This window comes from Gymnoscopelus microlampas (genome assembly GCF_963454915.1).
Source record: "Gymnoscopelus microlampas genome assembly, chromosome: 17".
NCBI classification, from domain to species: Eukaryota; Metazoa; Chordata; class Actinopteri; order Myctophiformes; family Myctophidae; genus Gymnoscopelus; species Gymnoscopelus microlampas.
Window position 1 is genome coordinate 27,228,806 of NC_139954.1, and position 21,378 is coordinate 27,250,183.

The following is a 21,378-nucleotide window of genomic DNA, read 5'->3' on the forward strand; positions in this document are numbered from 1 at the left end:
CGCTCTTTGTTGTGTATGTGTTCAGATAGAATTGGACAGCTGCATCTCTGCTGTACTGAACCACTGACACACGATCTTTGTTCTCACCCACATTCAGTGTCTCTACTGCTCTCTGGACAAAGTCACGCATTGCTGGGAATCCATTTCTTGTGCCATCAGATCCATCCAGTAAGAACACAACATCCCTTCCGGGAGCACTGCGCTCAACTAGGGAACATGAAATTTACATTACTATGAGGGTTCATGTGTGTGGTGAAATGTGAAACGGAGGTCATTTGACCTGATCACTTCAATTATCTGACCTTTTTCTTTTAAAGTGGTGCAACTACTTGGACTAAGTTCAAACTGAAATAAAACTAAATGTGGACACATTTTTAAATGAAAAGACACCCTGGTGTCTGTTAAACAATGGTCTGTGTCTTACCAGTTACTGTTGGTGTCATGGCTGTAGCCCTCACTATGACTGTGCTCATGGCAGAGGACAGCTGCTCTTGGACGTTGGGGAGGTCTGTGAATTCAGACACTGCAAAAGCATAACTAGGCTCATAGGCTATCTTCTGCAGTTCCCTGCTGTCAGAGCTCCTGCTTCCAATGCCAAACACAACAATGCCCTGCTCTTTGAGGGCAGATGCTGGTGTATCTACGTTGTCAAAAGACCTTCCACCATTCAGCAGTATCAGCATCTGTGGAACACCTTCCAGACGCCTGCTTCCAGAGGAGGCAGTAAAGACGTTGTCCCTGACGTACTGGAGGGCTGCCCCAGTGTTGAGGGGTCTGCCTCCTCTGTGCCTCAGGCCTCTGACCGTGTCCACAATATCGGCTTTTGTGGTGTATGTGTTCAGATTGAAGTGGACCTCTGCATCTCTGCTGTACTGGGCCACTGAGACACGGTCTTTGTTTTCTCCGACATTCAGTCTGGCCACCACTCTCTGAACAAAGTCTATCATAGCTGGGAATCCATTCCTTGTGCCATCAGAACCATCCAGTAGGAACACTACATCCCTTCTGGCAGTTCTTTCATCTACCGGAGAATCAGAAATCAAAGACAAAATGATTTCAACATACCTTTCTACTAGCTGCAAATTGTATGTCAGTTCGCCGTGCATGTGTTGCTTATGCTAACCAGGATATGGGGTGCACGTTGGGAGCTAACAAAGCAAGTGCTGTCTTACCTTCGACCGTAGGGGTTGTGGGGGTCACTTCAACACTTATGGTGTTGAGAGAGGCAATGAATGTCTGCGGGACATTAGGGAGGTCAGAAAAGTCAGACACAGACTGGGCATAATTAGGATCTGAGGCAATCCTCTGAACCTCTCTGCTAGAATTTCTAGTTCCGATGCCAAAGATCAAAACTCCGTCCGACTTGAGGGCGGAGGCTGGTGTATCGACATTATCATTAGACCGCCCTCCGCTCAACACAATAAGAATCTGAGGAATGCCCTCTTGACGCCTACTTCCAGAGGAGGCAGTAAAGACGTTGTCCCTGACATATTGGAGGGCTGCCCCGGTGTTGAGGGGTCTGCCTCCTCTGTGCCTCAGCCCTCTGACCGTATCAACGATGTCTTCCTTTGTGGTGTGTGTGTTCAGATTGAAGTGCACCTCTGAATCTCTGCTGTATTGGACCACAGAAACACGGTCTTTGTTTTCACCAATGTTCAAGTTCTCCACCACTCTCTGAACAAAATCACGCATGGCAGGGAATCCATTCCTTGTGCCATCAGACCCATCCAGAAGGAATACTACATCCCTTCTGGCAGTGTCATCATCAACTGGGGAAGCAAAGACAGACAATATGTCAGATAAACTAGACAGAAATGGTGCGGAACAATCATCAGTGCTGGAGATGTTTTACTACTTTTTCGATGCCCCCTAAACTTGCCTGAAACAAATATGTTTTCCTCTACCACCAGCAAAAGGTCTCATGCCTGTTAACATACCTAACACAGTTGGTGAGTCTGGAGTAACCTCAACAAGCACCGTTTCCATGGAAGAGCGAAGTTTCTCCTGGACACTGGGGAGGTCAGTGAAGTCAGACACAGACACAGCATTACCAGGCTCTTGGGATATCTTTTGCAGTTCTCTGGCATCAGAGCCCCTGGTTCCAATTGCAAAGGTCAAGACTCCCATCTCTTTGAGAGCAGAGGCTGGTGGGTCAACATTGTCAAAGGACCTTCCGCCAATCAGCGCAATTAGTAACTGTGGCACACCTTCCAGGCGCCTGCTTCCAGCGGAAGCGGTGAAGACATTATCTATCAAATACTGGAGAGCTGCTCCAGTGTTGAGGGGTCTTCCACCTTTGTGCCTCATGCCTCTGACAATGTCAAGGATCTCGCTCTTTGTTGTGTATGTGTTCAGATAGAATTGGACAGCTGCATCTCTGCTGTACTGAACCACTGACACACGATCTTTGTTCTCACCCACATTCAGGGTCTCTACTGCTCTCTGGACAAAGTCACGCATTGCTGGGAATCCATTTCTTGTGCCATCAGATCCATCCAGTAAGAACACAACATCCCTTCCGGGAGCACTGCGCTCAACTAGGGAACATGAAATTTACATTACTATGAGGGTTCATGTGTGTGGTGAAATGTGAAACGGAGGTAATTTGACCTGATCACTTCAATTATCTGACCTTTTTCTTTTAAAGTGGTGCAACTACTTGGACTAAGTTCAAACTGAAATAAAACTAAATGTGGACACATTTTTAAATGAAAAGACACCCTGGTGTCTGTTAAACAATGGTCAGTGTCTTACCAGTTACTGTTGGTGTCATGGGTGTAGCCCTCACTATGACTGTGCTCATGGCAGAGGACAGCTGCTCTTGGACATTGGGGAGGTCTGTGAATTCAGACACTGCAAAAGCATAACTAGGCTCATAGGCTATCTTCTGCAGTTCCCTGCTGTCAGAGCTCCTGCTTCCAATGCCAAACACAACAATGCCCTGCTCTTTGAGGGCAGATGCTGGTGTATCTACGTTGTCAAAAGACCTTCCACCATTCAGCAGTATGAGCATCTGTGGAACACCTTCCAGACGCCTGCTTCCAGAGGAGGCAGTAAAGACGTTGTCCCTGACGTACTGGAGGGCTGCCCCAGTGTTGAGGGGTCTGCCTCCTCTGTGCCTCAGGCCTCTGACCGTGTCCACAATATCGGCTTTTGTGGTGTATGTGTTCAGATTGAAGTGGACCTCTGCATCTCTGCTGTACTGGGCCACTGAGACACGGTCTTTGTTTTCTCCGACATTCAGTCTGGCCACCACTCTCTGAACAAAGTCTATCATAGCTGGGAATCCATTCCTTGTGCCATCAGAACCATCCAGTAGGAACACTACATCCCTTCTGGCAGTTCTTTCATCTACTAGGAGAATCAGAAATCAAAGACAAAATGATTTCAACATACCTTTCTACTAGCTGCAAATTGTATGTCAGTTCGCCGTGCATGTGTTGCTTATGCTAACAAGGATATGGGGTGCACGTTGGGAGCTAACAAAGCAAGTGCTGTCTTACCTTCGACCGTAGGGGTTGTGGGGGTCACTTCAACACTTATGGTGTTGAGAGAGGCAATGAATGTCTGCGGGACATTAGGGAGGTCAGAAAAGTCAGACACAGACTGGGCATAATTAGGATCTGAGGCAATCCTCTGAACCTCTTTGCTAGAATTTCTAGTTCCGATGCCAAAGATCAAAACCCCGTCCGACTTGAGGGCGGAGGCTGGTGTATCGACGTTATCATTAGACCGCCCTCCACTCAACACAATCAGAATCTGAGGAATGCCCTCTTGACGCCTACTTCCAGAGGAGGCAGTAAAGATGTTGTCCCTGACATATTGGAGGGCTGCCCCGGTGTTGAGGGGTCTGCCTCCTCTGTGCCTCAGCCCTCTGACCGTATCAACGATGTCTTCCTTTGTGGTGTGTGTGTTCAGATTGAAGTGCACCTCTGAATCTCTGCTGTATTGGACCACAGAAACACGGTCTTTGTTTTCACCAATGTTCAAGTTCTCCACCACTCTCTGAACAAAATCACGCATGGCAGGGAATCCATTCCTTGTGCCATCAGACCCATCCAGAAGGAATACTACATCCCTTCTGGCAGTGTCATCATCAACTGGGGAAGCAAAGACAGACAATATGTCAGATAAACTAGACAGAAATGGTGCGGAACAATCATCAGTGCTGGAGATGTTTTACTACTTTTTCGATGCCCCCTAAACTTGCCTGAAACAAATATGTTTTCCTCTACCACCAGCAAAAGGTCTCATGCCTGTTAACATACCTAACACAGTTGGTGAGTCTGGAGTAACCTCAACAAGCACCGTTTCCATGGAAGAGCGAAGTTTCTCCTGGACACTGGGGAGGTCAGTGAAGTCAGACACAGACACAGCATTACCAGGCTCTTGGGATATCTTTTGCAGTTCTCTGGCATCAGAGCCCCTGGTTCCAATTGCAAAGGTCAAGACTCCCATCTCTTTGAGAGCAGAGGCTGGTGGGTCAACATTGTCAAAGGACCTTCCGCCAATCAGCGCAATTAGTAACTGTGGCACACCTTCCAGGCGCCTGCTTCCAGCGGAAGCGGTGAAGACATTATCTATCAAATACTGGAGAGCTGCTCCAGTGTTGAGGGGTCTTCCACCTTTGTGCCTCATGCCTCTGACAATGTCAAGGATCTCGCTCTTTGTTGTGTATGTGTTCAGATAGAATTGGACAGCTGCATCTCTGCTGTACTGAACCACTGACACACGATCTTTGTTCTCACCCACATTCAGGGTCTCTACTGCTCTCTGGACAAAGTCACGCATTGCTGGGAATCCATTTCTTGTGCCATCAGATCCATCCAGTAAGAACACAACATCCCTTCCGGGAGCACTGCGCTCAACTAGGGAACATGAAATTTACATTACTATGAGGGTTCATGTGTGTGGTGAAATGTGAAACGGAGGTAATTTGACCTGATCACTTCAATTATCTGACCTTTTTCTTTTAAAGTGGTGCAACTACTTGGACTAAGTTCAAACTGAAATAAAACTAAATGTGGACACATTTTTAAATGAAAAGACACCCTGGTGTCTGTTAAACAATGGTCAGTGTCTTACCAGTTACTGTTGGTGTCATGGGTGTAGCCCTCACTATGACTGTGCTCATGGCAGAGGACAGCTGCTCTTGGACGTTGGGGAGGTCTGTGAATTCAGACACTGCAAAAGCATAACTAGGCTCATAGGCTATCTTCTGCAGTTCCCTGCTGTCAGAGCTCCTGCTTCCAATGCCAAACACAACAATGCCCTGCTCTTTGAGGGCAGATGCTGGTGTATCTACGTTGTCAAAAGACCTTCCACCATTCAGCAGTATGAGCATCTGTGGAACACCTTCCAGACGCCTGCTTCCAGAGGAGGCAGTAAAGACGTTGTCCCTGACGTACTGGAGGGCTGCCCCAGTGTTGAGGGGTCTGCCTCCTCTGTGCCTCAGGCCTCTGACCGTGTCCACAATATCGGCTTTTGTGGTGTATGTGTTCAGATTGAAGTGGACCTCTGCATCTCTGCTGTACTGGGCCACTGAGACACGGTCTTTGTTTTCTCCGACATTCAGTCTGGCCACCACTCTCTGAACAAAGTCTATCATAGCTGGGAATCCATTCCTTGTGCCATCAGAACCATCCAGTAGGAACACTACATCCCTTCTGGCAGTTCTTTCATCTACTAGGAGAATCAGAAATCAAAGACAAAATGATTTCAACATACCTTTCTACTAGCTGCAAATTGTATGTCAGTTCGCCGTGCATGTGTTGCTTATGCTAACAAGGATATGGGGTGCACGTTGGGAGCTAACAAAGCAAGTGCTGTCTTACCTTCGACCGTAGGGGTTGTGGGGGTCACTTCAACACTTATGGTGTTGAGAGAGGCAATGAATGTCTGCGGGACATTAGGGAGGTCAGAAAAGTCAGACACAGACTGGGCATAATTAGGATCTGAGGCAATCCTCTGAACCTCTTTGCTAGAATTTCTAGTTCCGATGCCAAAGATCAAAACCCCGTCCGACTTGAGGGCGGAGGCTGGTGTATCGACGTTATCATTAGACCGCCCTCCACTCAACACAATCAGAATCTGAGGAATGCCCTCTTGACGCCTACTTCCAGAGGAGGCAGTAAAGATGTTGTCCCTGACATATTGGAGGGCTGCCCCGGTGTTGAGGGGTCTGCCTCCTCTGTGCCTCAGCCCTCTGACCGTATCAACGATGTCTTCCTTTGTGGTGTGTGTGTTCAGATTGAAGTGCACCTCTGAATCTCTGCTGTATTGGACCACAGAAACACGGTCTTTGTTTTCACCAATGTTCAAGTTCTCCACCACTCTCTGAACAAAATCACGCATGGCAGGGAATCCATTCCTTGTGCCATCAGACCCATCCAGAAGGAATACTACATCCCTTCTGGCAGTGTCATCATCAACTGGGGAAGCAAAGACAGACAATATGTCAGATAAACTAGACAGAAATGGTGCGGAACAATCATCAGTGCTGGAGATGTTTTACTACTTTTTCGATGCCCCCTAAACTTGCCTGAAACAAATATGTTTTCCTCTACCACCAGCAAAAGGTCTCATGCCTGTTAACATACCTAACACAGTTGGTGAGTCTGGAGTAACCTCAACAAGCACCGTTTCCATGGAAGAGCGAAGTTTCTCCTGGACACTGGGGAGGTCAGTGAAGTCAGACACAGACACAGCATTACCAGGCTCTTGGGATATCTTTTGCAGTTCTCTGGCATCAGAGCCCCTGGTTCCAATTGCAAAGGTCAAGACTCCCATCTCTTTGAGAGCAGAGGCTGGTGGGTCAACATTGTCAAAGGACCTTCCGCCAATCAGCGCAATTAGTAACTGTGGCACACCTTCCAGGCGCCTGCTTCCAGCGGAAGCGGTGAAGACATTATCTATCAAATACTGGAGAGCTGCTCCAGTGTTGAGGGGTCTTCCACCTTTGTGCCTCATGCCTCTGACAATGTCAAGGATCTCGCTCTTTGTTGTGTATGTGTTCAGATAGAATTGGACAGCTGCATCTCTGCTGTACTGAACCACTGACACACGATCTTTGTTCTCACCCACATTCAGGGTCTCTACTGCTCTCTGGACAAAGTCACGCATTGCTGGGAATCCATTTCTTGTGCCATCAGATCCATCCAGTAAGAACACAACATCCCTTCCGGGAGCACTGCGCTCAACTAGGGAACATGAAATTTACATTACTATGAGGGTTCATGTGTGTGGTGAAATGTGAAACGGAGGTAATTTGACCTGATCACTTCAATTATCTGACCTTTTTCTTTTAAAGTGGTGCAACTACTTGGACTAAGTTCAAACTGAAATAAAACTAAATGTGGACACATTTTTAAATGAAAAGACACCCTGGTGTCTGTTAAACAATGGTCAGTGTCTTACCAGTTACTGTTGGTGTCATGGGTGTAGCCCTCACTATGACTGTGCTCATGGCAGAGGACAGCTGCTCTTGGACGTTGGGGAGGTCTGTGAATTCAGACACTGCAAAAGCATAACTAGGCTCATAGGCTATCTTCTGCAGTTCCCTGCTGTCAGAGCTCCTGCTTCCAATGCCAAACACAACAATGCCCTGCTCTTTGAGGGCAGATGCTGGTGTATCTACGTTGTCAAAAGACCTTCCACCATTCAGCAGTATGAGCATCTGTGGAACACCTTCCAGACGCCTGCTTCCAGAGGAGGCAGTAAAGACGTTGTCCCTGACGTACTGGAGGGCTGCCCCAGTGTTGAGGGGTCTGCCTCCTCTGTGCCTCAGGCCTCTGACCGTGTCCACAATATCGGCTTTTGTGGTGTATGTGTTCAGATTGAAGTGGACCTCTGCATCTCTGCTGTACTGGGCCACTGAGACACGGTCTTTGTTTTCTCCGACATTCAGTCTGGCCACCACTCTCTGAACAAAGTCTCTCATAGCTGGGAATCCATTCCTTGTGCCATCAGAACCATCCAGTAGGAACACTACATCCCTTCTGGCAGTTCTTTCATCTACTAGGAGAATCAGAAATCAAAGACAAAATGATTTCAACATACCTTTCTACTAGCTGCAAATTGTATGTCAGTTCGCCGTGCATGTGTTGCTTATGCTAACAAGGATATGGGGTGCACGTTGGGAGCTAACAAAGCAAGTGCTGTCTTACCTTCGACCGTAGGGGTTGTGGGGGTCACTTCAACACTTATGGTGTTGAGAGAGGCAATGAATGTCTGCGGGACATTAGGGAGGTCAGAAAAGTCAGACACAGACTGGGCATAATTAGGATCTGAGGCAATCCTCTGAACCTCTTTGCTAGAATTTCTAGTTCCGATGCCAAAGATCAAAACCCCGTCCGACTTGAGGGCGGAGGCTGGTGTATCGACGTTATCATTAGACCGCCCTCCACTCAACACAATCAGAATCTGAGGAATGCCCTCTTGACGCCTACTTCCAGAGGAGGCAGTAAAGATGTTGTCCCTGACATATTGGAGGGCTGCCCCGGTGTTGAGGGGTCTGCCTCCTCTGTGCCTCAGCCCTCTGACCGTATCAACGATGTCTTCCTTTGTGGTGTGTGTGTTCAGATTGAAGTGCACCTCTGAATCTCTGCTGTATTGGACCACAGAAACACGGTCTTTGTTTTCACCAATGTTCAAGTTCTCCACCACTCTCTGAACAAAATCACGCATGGCAGGGAATCCATTCCTTGTGCCATCAGACCCATCCAGAAGGAATACTACATCCCTTCTGGCAGTGTCATCATCAACTGGGGAAGCAAAGACAGACAATATGTCAGATAAACTAGACAGAAATGGTGCGGAACAATCATCAGTGCTGGAGATGTTTTACTACTTTTTCGATGCCCCCTAAACTTGCCTGAAACAAATATGTTTTCCTCTACCACCAGCAAAAGGTCTCATGCCTGTAACATACCTAACACAGTTGGTGAGTCTGGAGTAACCTCAACAAGCACCGTTTCCATGGAAGAGCGAAGTTTCTCCTGGACACTGGGGAGGTCAGTGAAGTCAGACACAGACACAGCATTACCAGGCTCTTGGGATATCTTTTGCAGTTCTCTGGCATCAGAGCCCCTGGTTCCAATTGCAAAGGTCAAGACTCCCATCTCTTTGAGAGCAGAGGCTGGTGGGTCAACATTGTCAAAGGACCTTCCGCCAATCAGCGCAATTAGTAACTGTGGCACACCTTCCAGGCGCCTGCTTCCAGCGGAAGCGGTGAAGACATTATCTATCAAATACTGGAGAGCTGCTCCAGTGTTGAGGGGTCTTCCACCTTTGTGCCTCATGCCTCTGACAATGTCAAGGATCTCGCTCTTTGTTGTGTATGTGTTCAGATAGAATTGGACAGCTGCATCTCTGCTGTACTGAACCACTGACACACGATCTTTGTTCTCACCCACATTCAGGGTCTCTACTGCTCTCTGGACAAAGTCACGCATTGCTGGGAATCCATTTCTTGTGCCATCAGATCCATCCAGTAAGAACACAACATCCCTTCCGGGAGCACTGCGCTCAACTAGGGAACATGAAATTTACATTACTATGAGGGTTCATGTGTGTGGTGAAATGTGAAACGGAGGTAATTTGACCTGATCACTTCAATTATCTGACCTTTTTCTTTTAAAGTGGTGCAACTACTTGGACTAAGTTCAAACTGAAATAAAACTAAATGTGGACACATTTTTAAATGAAAAGACACCCTGGTGTCTGTTAAACAATGGTCAGTGTCTTACCAGTTACTGTTGGTGTCATGGGTGTAGCCCTCACTATGACTGTGCTCATGGCAGAGGACAGCTGCTCTTGGACGTTGGGGAGGTCTGTGAATTCAGACACTGCAAAAGCATAACTAGGCTCATAGGCTATCTTCTGCAGTTCCCTGCTGTCAGAGCTCCTGCTTCCAATGCCAAACACAACAATGCCCTGCTCTTTGAGGGCAGATGCTGGTGTATCTACGTTGTCAAAAGACCTTCCACCATTCAGCAGTATGAGCATCTGTGGAACACCTTCCAGACGCCTGCTTCCAGAGGAGGCAGTAAAGACGTTGTCCCTGACGTACTGGAGGGCTGCCCCAGTGTTGAGGGGTCTGCCTCCTCTGTGCCTCAGGCCTCTGACCGTGTCCACAATATCGGCTTTTGTGGTGTATGTGTTCAGATTGAAGTGGACCTCTGCATCTCTGCTGTACTGGGCCACTGAGACACGGTCTTTGTTTTCTCCGACATTCAGTCTGGCCACCACTCTCTGAACAAAGTCTATCATAGCTGGGAATCCATTCCTTGTGCCATCAGAACCATCCAGTAGGAACACTACATCCCTTCTGGCAGTTCTTTCATCTACTAGGAGAATCAGAAATCAAAGACAAAATGATTTCAACATACCTTTCTACTAGCTGCAAATTGTATGTCAGTTCGCCGTGCATGTGTTGCTTATGCTAACAAGGATATGGGGTGCACGTTGGGAGCTAACAAAGCAAGTGCTGTCTTACCTTCGACCGTAGGGGTTGTGGGGGTCACTTCAACACTTATGGTGTTGAGAGAGGCAATGAATGTCTGCGGGACATTAGGGAGGTCAGAAAAGTCAGACACAGACTGGGCATAATTAGGATCTGAGGCAATCCTCTGAACCTCTTTGCTAGAATTTCTAGTTCCGATGCCAAAGATCAAAACCCCGTCCGACTTGAGGGCGGAGGCTGGTGTATCGACGTTATCATTAGACCGCCCTCCACTCAACACAATCAGAATCTGAGGAATGCCCTCTTGACGCCTACTTCCAGAGGAGGCAGTAAAGATGTTGTCCCTGACATATTGGAGGGCTGCCCCGGTGTTGAGGGGTCTGCCTCCTCTGTGCCTCAGCCCTCTGACCGTATCAACGATGTCTTCCTTTGTGGTGTGTGTGTTCAGATTGAAGTGCACCTCTGAATCTCTGCTGTATTGGACCACAGAAACACGGTCTTTGTTTTCACCAATGTTCAAGTTCTCCACCACTCTCTGAACAAAATCACGCATGGCAGGGAATCCATTCCTTGTGCCATCAGACCCATCCAGAAGGAATACTACATCCCTTCTGGCAGTGTCATCATCAACTGGGGAAGCAAAGACAGACAATATGTCAGATAAACTAGACAGAAATGGTGCGGAACAATCATCAGTGCTGGAGATGTTTTACTACTTTTTCGATGCCCCCTAAACTTGCCTGAAACAAATATGTTTTCCTCTACCACCAGCAAAAGGTCTCATGCCTGTTAACATACCTAACACAGTTGGTGAGTCTGGAGTAACCTCAACAAGCACCGTTTCCATGGAAGAGCGAAGTTTCTCCTGGACACTGGGGAGGTCAGTGAAGTCAGACACAGACACAGCATTACCAGGCTCTTGGGATATCTTTTGCAGTTCTCTGGCATCAGAGCCCCTGGTTCCAATTGCAAAGGTCAAGACTCCCATCTCTTTGAGAGCAGAGGCTGGTGGGTCAACATTGTCAAAGGACCTTCCGCCAATCAGCGCAATTAGTAACTGTGGCACACCTTCCAGGCGCCTGCTTCCAGCGGAAGCGGTGAAGACATTATCTATCAAATACTGGAGAGCTGCTCCAGTGTTGAGGGGTCTTCCACCTTTGTGCCTCATGCCTCTGACAATGTCAAGGATCTCGCTCTTTGTTGTGTATGTGTTCAGATAGAATTGGACAGCTGCATCTCTGCTGTACTGAACCACTGACACACGATCTTTGTTCTCACCCACATTCAGGGTCTCTACTGCTCTCTGGACAAAGTCACGCATTGCTGGGAATCCATTTCTTGTGCCATCAGATCCATCCAGTAAGAACACAACATCCCTTCCGGGAGCACTGCGCTCAACTAGGGAACATGAAATTTACATTACTATGAGGGTTCATGTGTGTGGTGAAATGTGAAACGGAGGTAATTTGACCTGATCACTTCAATTATCTGACCTTTTTCTTTTAAAGTGGTGCAACTACTTGGACTAAGTTCAAACTGAAATAAAACTAAATGTGGACACATTTTTAAATGAAAAGACACCCTGGTGTCTGTTAAACAATGGTCAGTGTCTTACCAGTTACTGTTGGTGTCATGGGTGTAGCCCTCACTATGACTGTGCTCATGGCAGAGGACAGCTGCTCTTGGACGTTGGGGAGGTCTGTGAATTCAGACACTGCAAAAGCATAACTAGGCTCATAGGCTATCTTCTGCAGTTCCCTGCTGTCAGAGCTCCTGCTTCCAATGCCAAACACAACAATGCCCTGCTCTTTGAGGGCAGATGCTGGTGTATCTACGTTGTCAAAAGACCTTCCACCATTCAGCAGTATGAGCATCTGTGGAACACCTTCCAGACGCCTGCTTCCAGAGGAGGCAGTAAAGACGTTGTCCCTGACGTACTGGAGGGCTGCCCCAGTGTTGAGGGGTCTGCCTCCTCTGTGCCTCAGGCCTCTGACCGTGTCCACAATATCGGCTTTTGTGGTGTATGTGTTCAGATTGAAGTGGACCTCTGCATCTCTGCTGTACTGGGCCACTGAGACACGGTCTTTGTTTTCTCCGACATTCAGTCTGGCCACCACTCTCTGAACAAAGTCTATCATAGCTGGGAATCCATTCCTTGTGCCATCAGAACCATCCAGTAGGAACACTACATCCCTTCTGGCAGTTCTTTCATCTACTAGGAGAATCAGAAATCAAAGACAAAATGATTTCAACATACCTTTCTACTAGCTGCAAATTGTATGTCAGTTCGCCGTGCATGTGTTGCTTATGCTAACAAGGATATGGGGTGCACGTTGGGAGCTAACAAAGCAAGTGCTGTCTTACCTTCGACCGTAGGGGTTGTGGGGGTCACTTCAACACTTATGGTGTTGAGAGAGGCAATGAATGTCTGCGGGACATTAGGGAGGTCAGAAAAGTCAGACACAGACTGGGCATAATTAGGATCTGAGGCAATCCTCTGAACCTCTTTGCTAGAATTTCTAGTTCCGATGCCAAAGATCAAAACCCCGTCCGACTTGAGGGCGGAGGCTGGTGTATCGACGTTATCATTAGACCGCCCTCCACTCAACACAATCAGAATCTGAGGAATGCCCTCTTGACGCCTACTTCCAGAGGAGGCAGTAAAGATGTTGTCCCTGACATATTGGAGGGCTGCCCCGGTGTTGAGGGGTCTGCCTCCTCTGTGCCTCAGCCCTCTGACCGTATCAACGATGTCTTCCTTTGTGGTGTGTGTGTTCAGATTGAAGTGCACCTCTGAATCTCTGCTGTATTGGACCACAGAAACACGGTCTTTGTTTTCACCAATGTTCAAGTTCTCCACCACTCTCTGAACAAAATCACGCATGGCAGGGAATCCATTCCTTGTGCCATCAGACCCATCCAGAAGGAATACTACATCCCTTCTGGCAGTGTCATCATCAACTGGGGAAGCAAAGACAGACAATATGTCAGATAAACTAGACAGAAATGGTGCGGAACAATCATCAGTGCTGGAGATGTTTTACTACTTTTTCGATGCCCCCTAAACTTGCCTGAAACAAATATGTTTTCCTCTACCACCAGCAAAAGGTCTCATGCCTGTTAACATACCTAACACAGTTGGTGAGTCTGGAGTAACCTCAACAAGCACCGTTTCCATGGAAGAGCGAAGTTTCTCCTGGACACTGGGGAGGTCAGTGAAGTCAGACACAGACACAGCATTACCAGGCTCTTGGGATATCTTTTGCAGTTCTCTGGCATCAGAGCCCCTGGTTCCAATTGCAAAGGTCAAGACTCCCATCTCTTTGAGAGCAGAGGCTGGTGGGTCAACATTGTCAAAGGACCTTCCGCCAATCAGCGCAATTAGTAACTGTGGCACACCTTCCAGGCGCCTGCTTCCAGCGGAAGCGGTGAAGACATTATCTATCAAATACTGGAGAGCTGCTCCAGTGTTGAGGGGTCTTCCACCTTTGTGCCTCATGCCTCTGACAATGTCAAGGATCTCGCTCTTTGTTGTGTATGTGTTCAGATAGAATTGGACAGCTGCATCTCTGCTGTACTGAACCACTGACACACGATCTTTGTTCTCACCCACATTCAGTGTCTCTACTGCTCTCTGGACAAAGTCACGCATTGCTGGGAATCCATTTCTTGTGCCATCAGATCCATCCAGTAAGAACACAACATCCCTTCCGGGAGCACTGCGCTCAACTAGGGAACATGAAATTTACATTACTATGAGGGTTCATGTGTGTGGTGAAATGTGAAACGGAGGTCATTTGACCTGATCACTTCAATTATCTGACCTTTTTCTTTTAAAGTGGTGCAACTACTTGGACTAAGTTCAAACTGAAATAAAACTAAATGTGGACACATTTTTAAATGAAAAGACACCCTGGTGTCTGTTAAACAATGGTCAGTGTCTTACCAGTTACTGTTGGTGTCATGGGTGTAGCCCTCACTATGACTGTGCTCATGGCAGAGGACAGCTGCTCTTGGACGTTGGGGAGGTCTGTGAATTCAGACACTGCAAAAGCATAACTAGGCTCATAGGCTATCTTCTGCAGTTCCCTGCTGTCAGAGCTCCTGCTTCCAATGCCAAACACAACAATGCCCTGCTCTTTGAGGGCAGATGCTGGTGTATCTACGTTGTCAAAAGACCTTCCACCATTCAGCAGTATGAGCATCTGTGGAACACCTTCCAGACGCCTGCTTCCAGAGGAGGCAGTAAAGACGTTGTCCCTGACGTACTGGAGGGCTGCCCCAGTGTTGAGGGGTCTGCCTCCTCTGTGCCTCAGGCCTCTGACCGTGTCCACAATATCGGCTTTTGTGGTGTATGTGTTCAGATTGAAGTGGACCTCTGCATCTCTGCTGTACTGGGCCACTGAGACACGGTCTTTGTTTTCTCCGACATTCAGTCTGGCCACCACTCTCTGAACAAAGTCTATCATAGCTGGGAATCCATTCCTTGTGCCATCAGAACCATCCAGTAGGAACACTACATCCCTTCTGGCAGTTCTTTCATCTACTAGGAGAATCAGAAATCAAAGACAAAATGATTTCAACATACCTTTCTACTAGCTGCAAATTGTATGTCAGTTCGCCGTGCATGTGTTGCTTATGCTAACAAGGATATGGGGTGCACGTTGGGAGCTAACAAAGCAAGTGCTGTCTTACCTTCGACCGTAGGGGTTGTGGGGGTCACTTCAACACTTATGGTGTTGAGAGAGGCAATGAATGTCTGCGGGACATTAGGGAGGTCAGAAAAGTCAGACACAGACTGGGCATAATTAGGATCTGAGGCAATCCTCTGAACCTCTTTGCTAGAATTTCTAGTTCCGATGCCAAAGATCAAAACCCCGTCCGACTTGAGGGCGGAGGCTGGTGTATCGACGTTATCATTAGACCGCCCTCCACTCAACACAATCAGAATCTGAGGAATGCCCTCTTGACGCCTACTTCCAGAGGAGGCAGTAAAGATGTTGTCCCTGACATATTGGAGGGCTGCCCCGGTGTTGAGGGGTCTGCCTCCTCTGTGCCTCAGCCCTCTGACCGTATCAACGATGTCTTCCTTTGTGGTGTGTGTGTTCAGATTGAAGTGCACCTCTGAATCTCTGCTGTATTGGACCACAGAAACACGGTCTTTGTTTTCACCAATGTTCAAGTTCTCCACCACTCTCTGAACAAAATCACGCATGGCAGGGAATCCATTCCTTGTGCCATCAGACCCATCCAGAAGGAATACTACATCCCTTCTGGCAGTGTCATCATCAACTGGGGAAGCAAAGACAGACAATATGTCAGATAAACTAGACAGAAATGGTGCGGAACAATCATCAGTGCTGGAGATGTTTTACTACTTTTTCGATGCCCCCTAAACTTGCCTGAAACAAATATGTTTTCCTCTACCACCAGCAAAAGGTCTCATGCCTGTTAACATACCTAACACAGTTGGTGAGTCTGGAGTAACCTCAACAAGCACCGTTTCCATGGAAGAGCGAAGTTTCTCCTGGACACTGGGGAGGTCAGTGAAGTCAGACACAGACACAGCATTACCAGGCTCTTGGGATATCTTTTGCAGTTCTCTGGCATCAGAGCCCCTGGTTCCAATTGCAAAGGTCAAGACTCCCATCTCTTTGAGAGCAGAGGCTGGTGGGTCAACATTGTCAAAGGACCTTCCGCCAATCAGCGCAATTAGTAACTGTGGCACACCTTCCAGGCGCCTGCTTCCAGCGGAAGCGGTGAAGACATTATCTATCAAATACTGGAGAGCTGCTCCAGTGTTGAGGGGTCTTCCACCTTTGTGCCTCATGCCTCTGACAATGTCAAGGATCTCGCTCTTTGTTGTGTATGTGTTCAGATAGAATTGGACAGCTGCATCTCTGCTGTACTGAACCACTGACACACGATCTTTGTTCTCACCCACATTCAGGGTCTCTACTGCTCTCTGGACAAAGTCACGCATTGCTGGGAATCCATTTCTTGTGCCATCAGATCCATCCAGTAAGAACACAACATCCCTTCCGGGAGCACTGCGCTCAACTAGGGAACATGAAATTTACATTACTATGAGGGTTCATGTGTGTGGTGAAATGTGAAACGGAGGTAATTTGACCTGATCACTTCAATTATCTGACCTTTTTCTTTTAAAGTGGTGCAACTACTTGGACTAAGTTCAAACTGAAATAAAACTAAATGTGGACACATTTTTAAATGAAAAGACACCCTGGTGTCTGTTAAACAATGGTCAGTGTCTTACCAGTTACTGTTGGTGTCATGGGTGTAGCCCTCACTATGACTGTGCTCATGGCAGAGGACAGCTGCTCTTGGACGTTGGGGAGGTCTGTGAATTCAGACACTGCAAAAGCATAACTAGGCTCATAGGCTATCTTCTGCAGTTCCCTGCTGTCAGAGCTCCTGCTTCCAATGCCAAACACAACAATGCCCTGCTCTTTGAGGGCAGATGCTGGTGTATCTACGTTGTCAAAAGACCTTCCACCATTCAGCAGTATGAGCATCTGTGGAACACCTTCCAGACGCCTGCTTCCAGAGGAGGCAGTAAAGACGTTGTCCCTGACGTACTGGAGGGCTGCCCCAGTGTTGAGGGGTCTGCCTCCTCTGTGCCTCAGGCCTCTGACCGTGTCCACAATATCGGCTTTTGTGGTGTATGTGTTCAGATTGAAGTGGACCTCTGCATCTCTGCTGTACTGGGCCACTGAGACACGGTCTTTGTTTTCTCCGACATTCAGTCTGGCCACCACTCTCTGAACAAAGTCTATCATAGCTGGGAATCCATTCCTTGTGCCATCAGAACCATCCAGTAGGAACACTACATCCCTTCTGGCAGTTCTTTCATCTACTAGGAGAATCAGAAATCAAAGACAAAATGATTTCAACATACCTTTCTACTAGCTGCAAATTGTATGTCAGTTCGCCGTGCATGTGTTGCTTATGCTAACAAGGATATGGGGTGCACGTTGGGAGCTAACAAAGCAAGTGCTGTCTTACCTTCGACCGTAGGGGTTGTGGGGGTCACTTCAACACTTATGGTGTTGAGAGAGGCAATGAATGTCTGCGGGACATTAGGGAGGTCAGAAAAGTCAGACACAGACTGGGCATAATTAGGATCTGAGGCAATCCTCTGAACCTCTTTGCTAGAATTTCTAGTTCCGATGCCAAAGATCAAAACCCCGTCCGACTTGAGGGCGGAGGCTGGTGTATCGACGTTATCATTAGACCGCCCTCCACTCAACACAATCAGAATCTGAGGAATGCCCTCTTGACGCCTACTTCCAGAGGAGGCAGTAAAGATGTTGTCCCTGACATATTGGAGGGCTGCCCCGGTGTTGAGGGGTCTGCCTCCTCTGTGCCTCAGCCCTCTGACCGTATCAACGATGTCTTCCTTTGTGGTGTGTGTGTTCAGATTGAAGTGCACCTCTGAATCTCTGCTGTATTGGACCACAGAAACACGGTCTTTGTTTTCACCAATGTTCAAGTTCTCCACCACTCTCTGAACAAAATCACGCATGGCAGGGAATCCATTCCTTGTGCCATCAGACCCATCCAGAAGGAATACTACATCCCTTCTGGCAGTGTCATCATCAACTGGGGAAGCAAAGACAGACAATATGTCAGATAAACTAGACAGAAATGGTGCGGAACAATCATCAGTGCTGGAGATGTTTTACTACTTTTTCGATGCCCCCTAAACTTGCCTGAAACAAATATGTTTTCCTCTACCACCAGCAAAAGGTCTCATGCCTGTTAACATACCTAACACAGTTGGTGAGTCTGGAGTAACCTCAACAAGCACCGTTTCCATGGAAGAGCGAAGTTTCTCCTGGACACTGGGGAGGTCAGTGAAGTCAGACACAGACACAGCATTACCAGGCTCTTGGGATATCTTTTGCAGTTCTCTGGCATCAGAGCCCCTGGTTCCAATTGCAAAGGTCAAGACTCCCATCTCTTTGAGAGCAGAGGCTGGTGGGTCAACATTGTCAAAGGACCTTCCGCCAATCAGCGCAATTAGTAACTGTGGTACACCTTCCAGGCGCCTGCTTCCAGCGGAAGCGGTGAAGACATTATCTATCAAATACTGGAGAGCTGCTCCAGTGTTGAGGGGTCTTCCACCTTTGTGCCTCATGCCTCTGACAATGTCAAGGATCTCGCTCTTTGTTGTGTATGTGTTCAGATAGAATTGGACAGCTGCATCTCTGCTGTACTGAACCACTGACACACGATCTTTGTTCTCACCCACATTCAGGGTCTCTACTGCTCTCTGGACAAAGTCACGCATTGCTGGGAATCCATTTCTTGTGCCATCAGATCCATCCAGTAAGAACACAACATCCCTTCCGGGAGCACTGCGCTCAACTAGGGAACATGAAATTTACATTACTATGAGGGTTCATGTGTGTGGTGAAATGTGAAACGGAGGTAATTTGACCTGATCACTTCAATTATCTGACCTTTTTCTTTTAAAGTGGTGCAACTACTTGGACTAAGTTCAAACTGAAATAAAACTAAATGTGGACACATTTTTAAATGAAAAGACACCCTGGTGTCTGTTAAACAATGGTCAGTGTCTTACCAGTTACTGTTGGTGTCATGGGTGTAGCCCTCACTATGACTGTGCTCATGGCAGAGGACAGCTGCTCTTGGACGTTGGGGAGGTCTGTGAATTCAGACACTGCAAAAGCATAACTAGGCTCATAGGCTATCTTCTGCAGTTCCCTGCTGTCAGAGCTCCTGCTTCCAATGCCAAACACAACAATGCCCTGCTCTTTGAGGGCAGATGCTGGTGTATCTACGTTGTCAAAAGACCTTCCACCATTCAGCAGTATGAGCATCTGTGGAACACCTTCCAGACGCCTGCTTCCAGAGGAGGCAGTAAAGACGTTGTCCCTGACGTACTGGAGGGCTGCCCCAGTGTTGAGGGGTCTGCCTCCTCTGTGCCTCAGGCCTCTGACCGTGTCCACAATATCGGCTTTTGTGGTGTATGTGTTCAGATTGAAGTGGACCTCTGCATCTCTGCTGTACTGGGCCACTGAGACACGGTCTTTGTTTTCTCCGACATTCAGTCTGGCCACCACTCTCTGAACAAAGTCTATCATAGCTGGGAATCCATTCCTTGTGCCATCAGAACCATCCAGTAGGAACACTACATCCCTTCTGGCAGTTCTTTCATCTACTAGGAGAATCAGAAATCAAAGACAAAATGATTTCAACATACCTTTCTACTAGCTGCAAATTGTATGTCAGTTCGCCGTGCATGTGTTGCTTATGCTAACAAGGATATGGGGTGCACGTTGGGAGCTAACAAAGCAAGTGCTGTCTTACCTTCGACCGTAGGGGTTGTGGGGGTCACTTCAACACTTATGGTGTTGAGAGAGGCAATGAATGTCTGCGGGACATTAGGGAGGTCAGAAAAGTCAGACACAGACTGGGCATAATTAGGATCTGAGGCAATCCTCTGAACCTCTTTGCTAGAATTTCTAGTTCCGATGCCAAAGATCAAAACCCCGTCCGACTTGAGGGCGGAGGCTGGTGTATCGACGTTATCATTAGACCGCCCTCCACTCAACACAATCAGAATCTGAGGAATGCCCTCTTGACGCCTACTTCCAGAGGAGGCAGTAAAGATGTTGTCCCTGACATATTGGAGGGCTGCCCCGGTGTTGAGGGGTCTGCCTCCTCTGTGCCTCAGCCCTCTGACCGTATCAACGATGTCTTCCTTTGTGGTGTGTGTGTTCAGATTGAAGTGCACCTCTGAATCTCTGCTGTATTGGACCACAGAAACACGGTCTTTGTTTTCACCAATGTTCAAGTTCTCCACCACTCTCTGAACAAAATCACGCATGGCAGGGAATCCATTCCTTGTGCCATCAGACCCATCCAGAAGGAATACTACATCCCTTCTGGCAGTGTCATCATCAACTGGGGAAGCAAAGACAGACAATATGTCAGATAAACTAGACAGAAATGGTGCGGAACAATCATCAGTGCTGGAGATGTTTTACTACTTTTTCGATGCCCCCTAAACTTGCCTGAAACAAATATGTTTTCCTCTACCACCAGCAAAAGGTCTCATGCCTGTTAACATACCTAACACAGTTGGTGAGTCTGGAGTAACCTCAACAAGCACCGTTTCCATGGAAGAGCGAAGTTTCTCCTGGACACTGGGGAGGTCAGTGAAGTCAGACACAGACACAGCATTACCAGGCTCTTGGGATATCTTTTGCAGTTCTCTGGCATCAGAGCCCCTGGTTCCAATTGCAAAGGTCAAGACTCCCATCTCTTTGAGAGCAGAGGCTGGTGGGTCAACATTGTCAAAGGACCTTCCGCCAATCAGCGCAATTAGTAACTGTGGCACACCTTCCAGGCGCCTGCTTCCAGCGGAAGCGGTGAAGACATTATCTATCAAATACTGGAGAGCTGCTCCAGTGTTGAGGGGTCTTCCACCTTTGTGCCTCATGCCTCTGACAATGTCAAGGATCTCGCTCTTTGTTGTGTATGTGTTCAGATAGAATTGGACAGCTGCATCTCTGCTGTACTGAACCACTGACACACGATCTTTGTTCTCACCCACATTCAGGGTCTCTACTGCTCTCTGGACAAAGTCACGCATTGCTGGGAATCCATTTCTTGTGCCATCAGATCCATCCAGTAAGAACACAACATCCCTTCCGGGAGCACTGCGCTCAACTAGGGAACATGAAATTTACATTACTATGAGGGTTCATGTGTGTGGTGAAATGTGAAACGGAGGTAATTTGACCTGATCACTTCAATTATCTGACCTTTTTCTTTTAAAGTGGTGCAACTACTTGGACTAAGTTCAAACTGAAATAAAACTAAATGTGGACACATTTTTAAATGAAAAGACACCCTGGTGTCTG

The 21,378-nt window shown here is 47.7% G+C and overlaps 5 protein-coding genes across 5 annotated transcripts in view; all 5 read right to left on the reverse strand.

Annotated features, from left to right (window-relative positions):
- The window catches only part of col6a3 (collagen, type VI, alpha 3), a 99,698-nt gene that overhangs the window by 40,792 nt on the left and 37,528 nt on the right, over positions 1-21,378 (reverse strand). The window lies entirely within an intron of this gene.
- On the reverse strand, positions 7,394-9,545 carry LOC311065149 (collagen alpha-3(VI) chain-like; the record flags this gene model as incomplete). The annotated part of the gene is made up of 3 exons (XM_084085366.1): positions 7,394-8,016; positions 8,166-8,762; positions 8,930-9,545. Coding segments are annotated over 3 exons (1,836 nt in total), but the record flags the coding sequence as incomplete, so codon positions are not given.
- Positions 9,724-11,876, reverse strand: LOC311065151 (collagen alpha-3(VI) chain-like; the record flags this gene model as incomplete). Its single annotated transcript, XM_084085368.1, has 3 exons — positions 9,724-10,343; positions 10,496-11,092; positions 11,261-11,876. Coding segments are annotated over 3 exons (1,833 nt in total), but the record flags the coding sequence as incomplete, so codon positions are not given.
- Positions 12,055-14,114, reverse strand: LOC311065152 (collagen alpha-3(VI) chain-like; the record flags this gene model as incomplete). Its single annotated transcript, XM_084085369.1, has 3 exons — positions 12,055-12,674; positions 12,827-13,423; positions 13,592-14,114. 3 exons carry the CDS (start codon positions 14,112-14,114, stop codon positions 12,055-12,057), a joined length of 1,740 nt encoding a protein of 579 aa, XP_083941495.1.
- LOC311065153 (collagen alpha-3(VI) chain-like) lies at positions 14,386-21,200 on the reverse strand (the record flags this gene model as incomplete). Its single annotated transcript, XM_084085370.1, has 9 exons — positions 14,386-15,008; positions 15,158-15,754; positions 15,923-16,537; positions 16,740-17,339; positions 17,489-18,085; positions 18,254-18,853; positions 19,071-19,667; positions 19,820-20,416; positions 20,585-21,200. Coding segments are annotated over 9 exons (5,442 nt in total), but the record flags the coding sequence as incomplete, so codon positions are not given.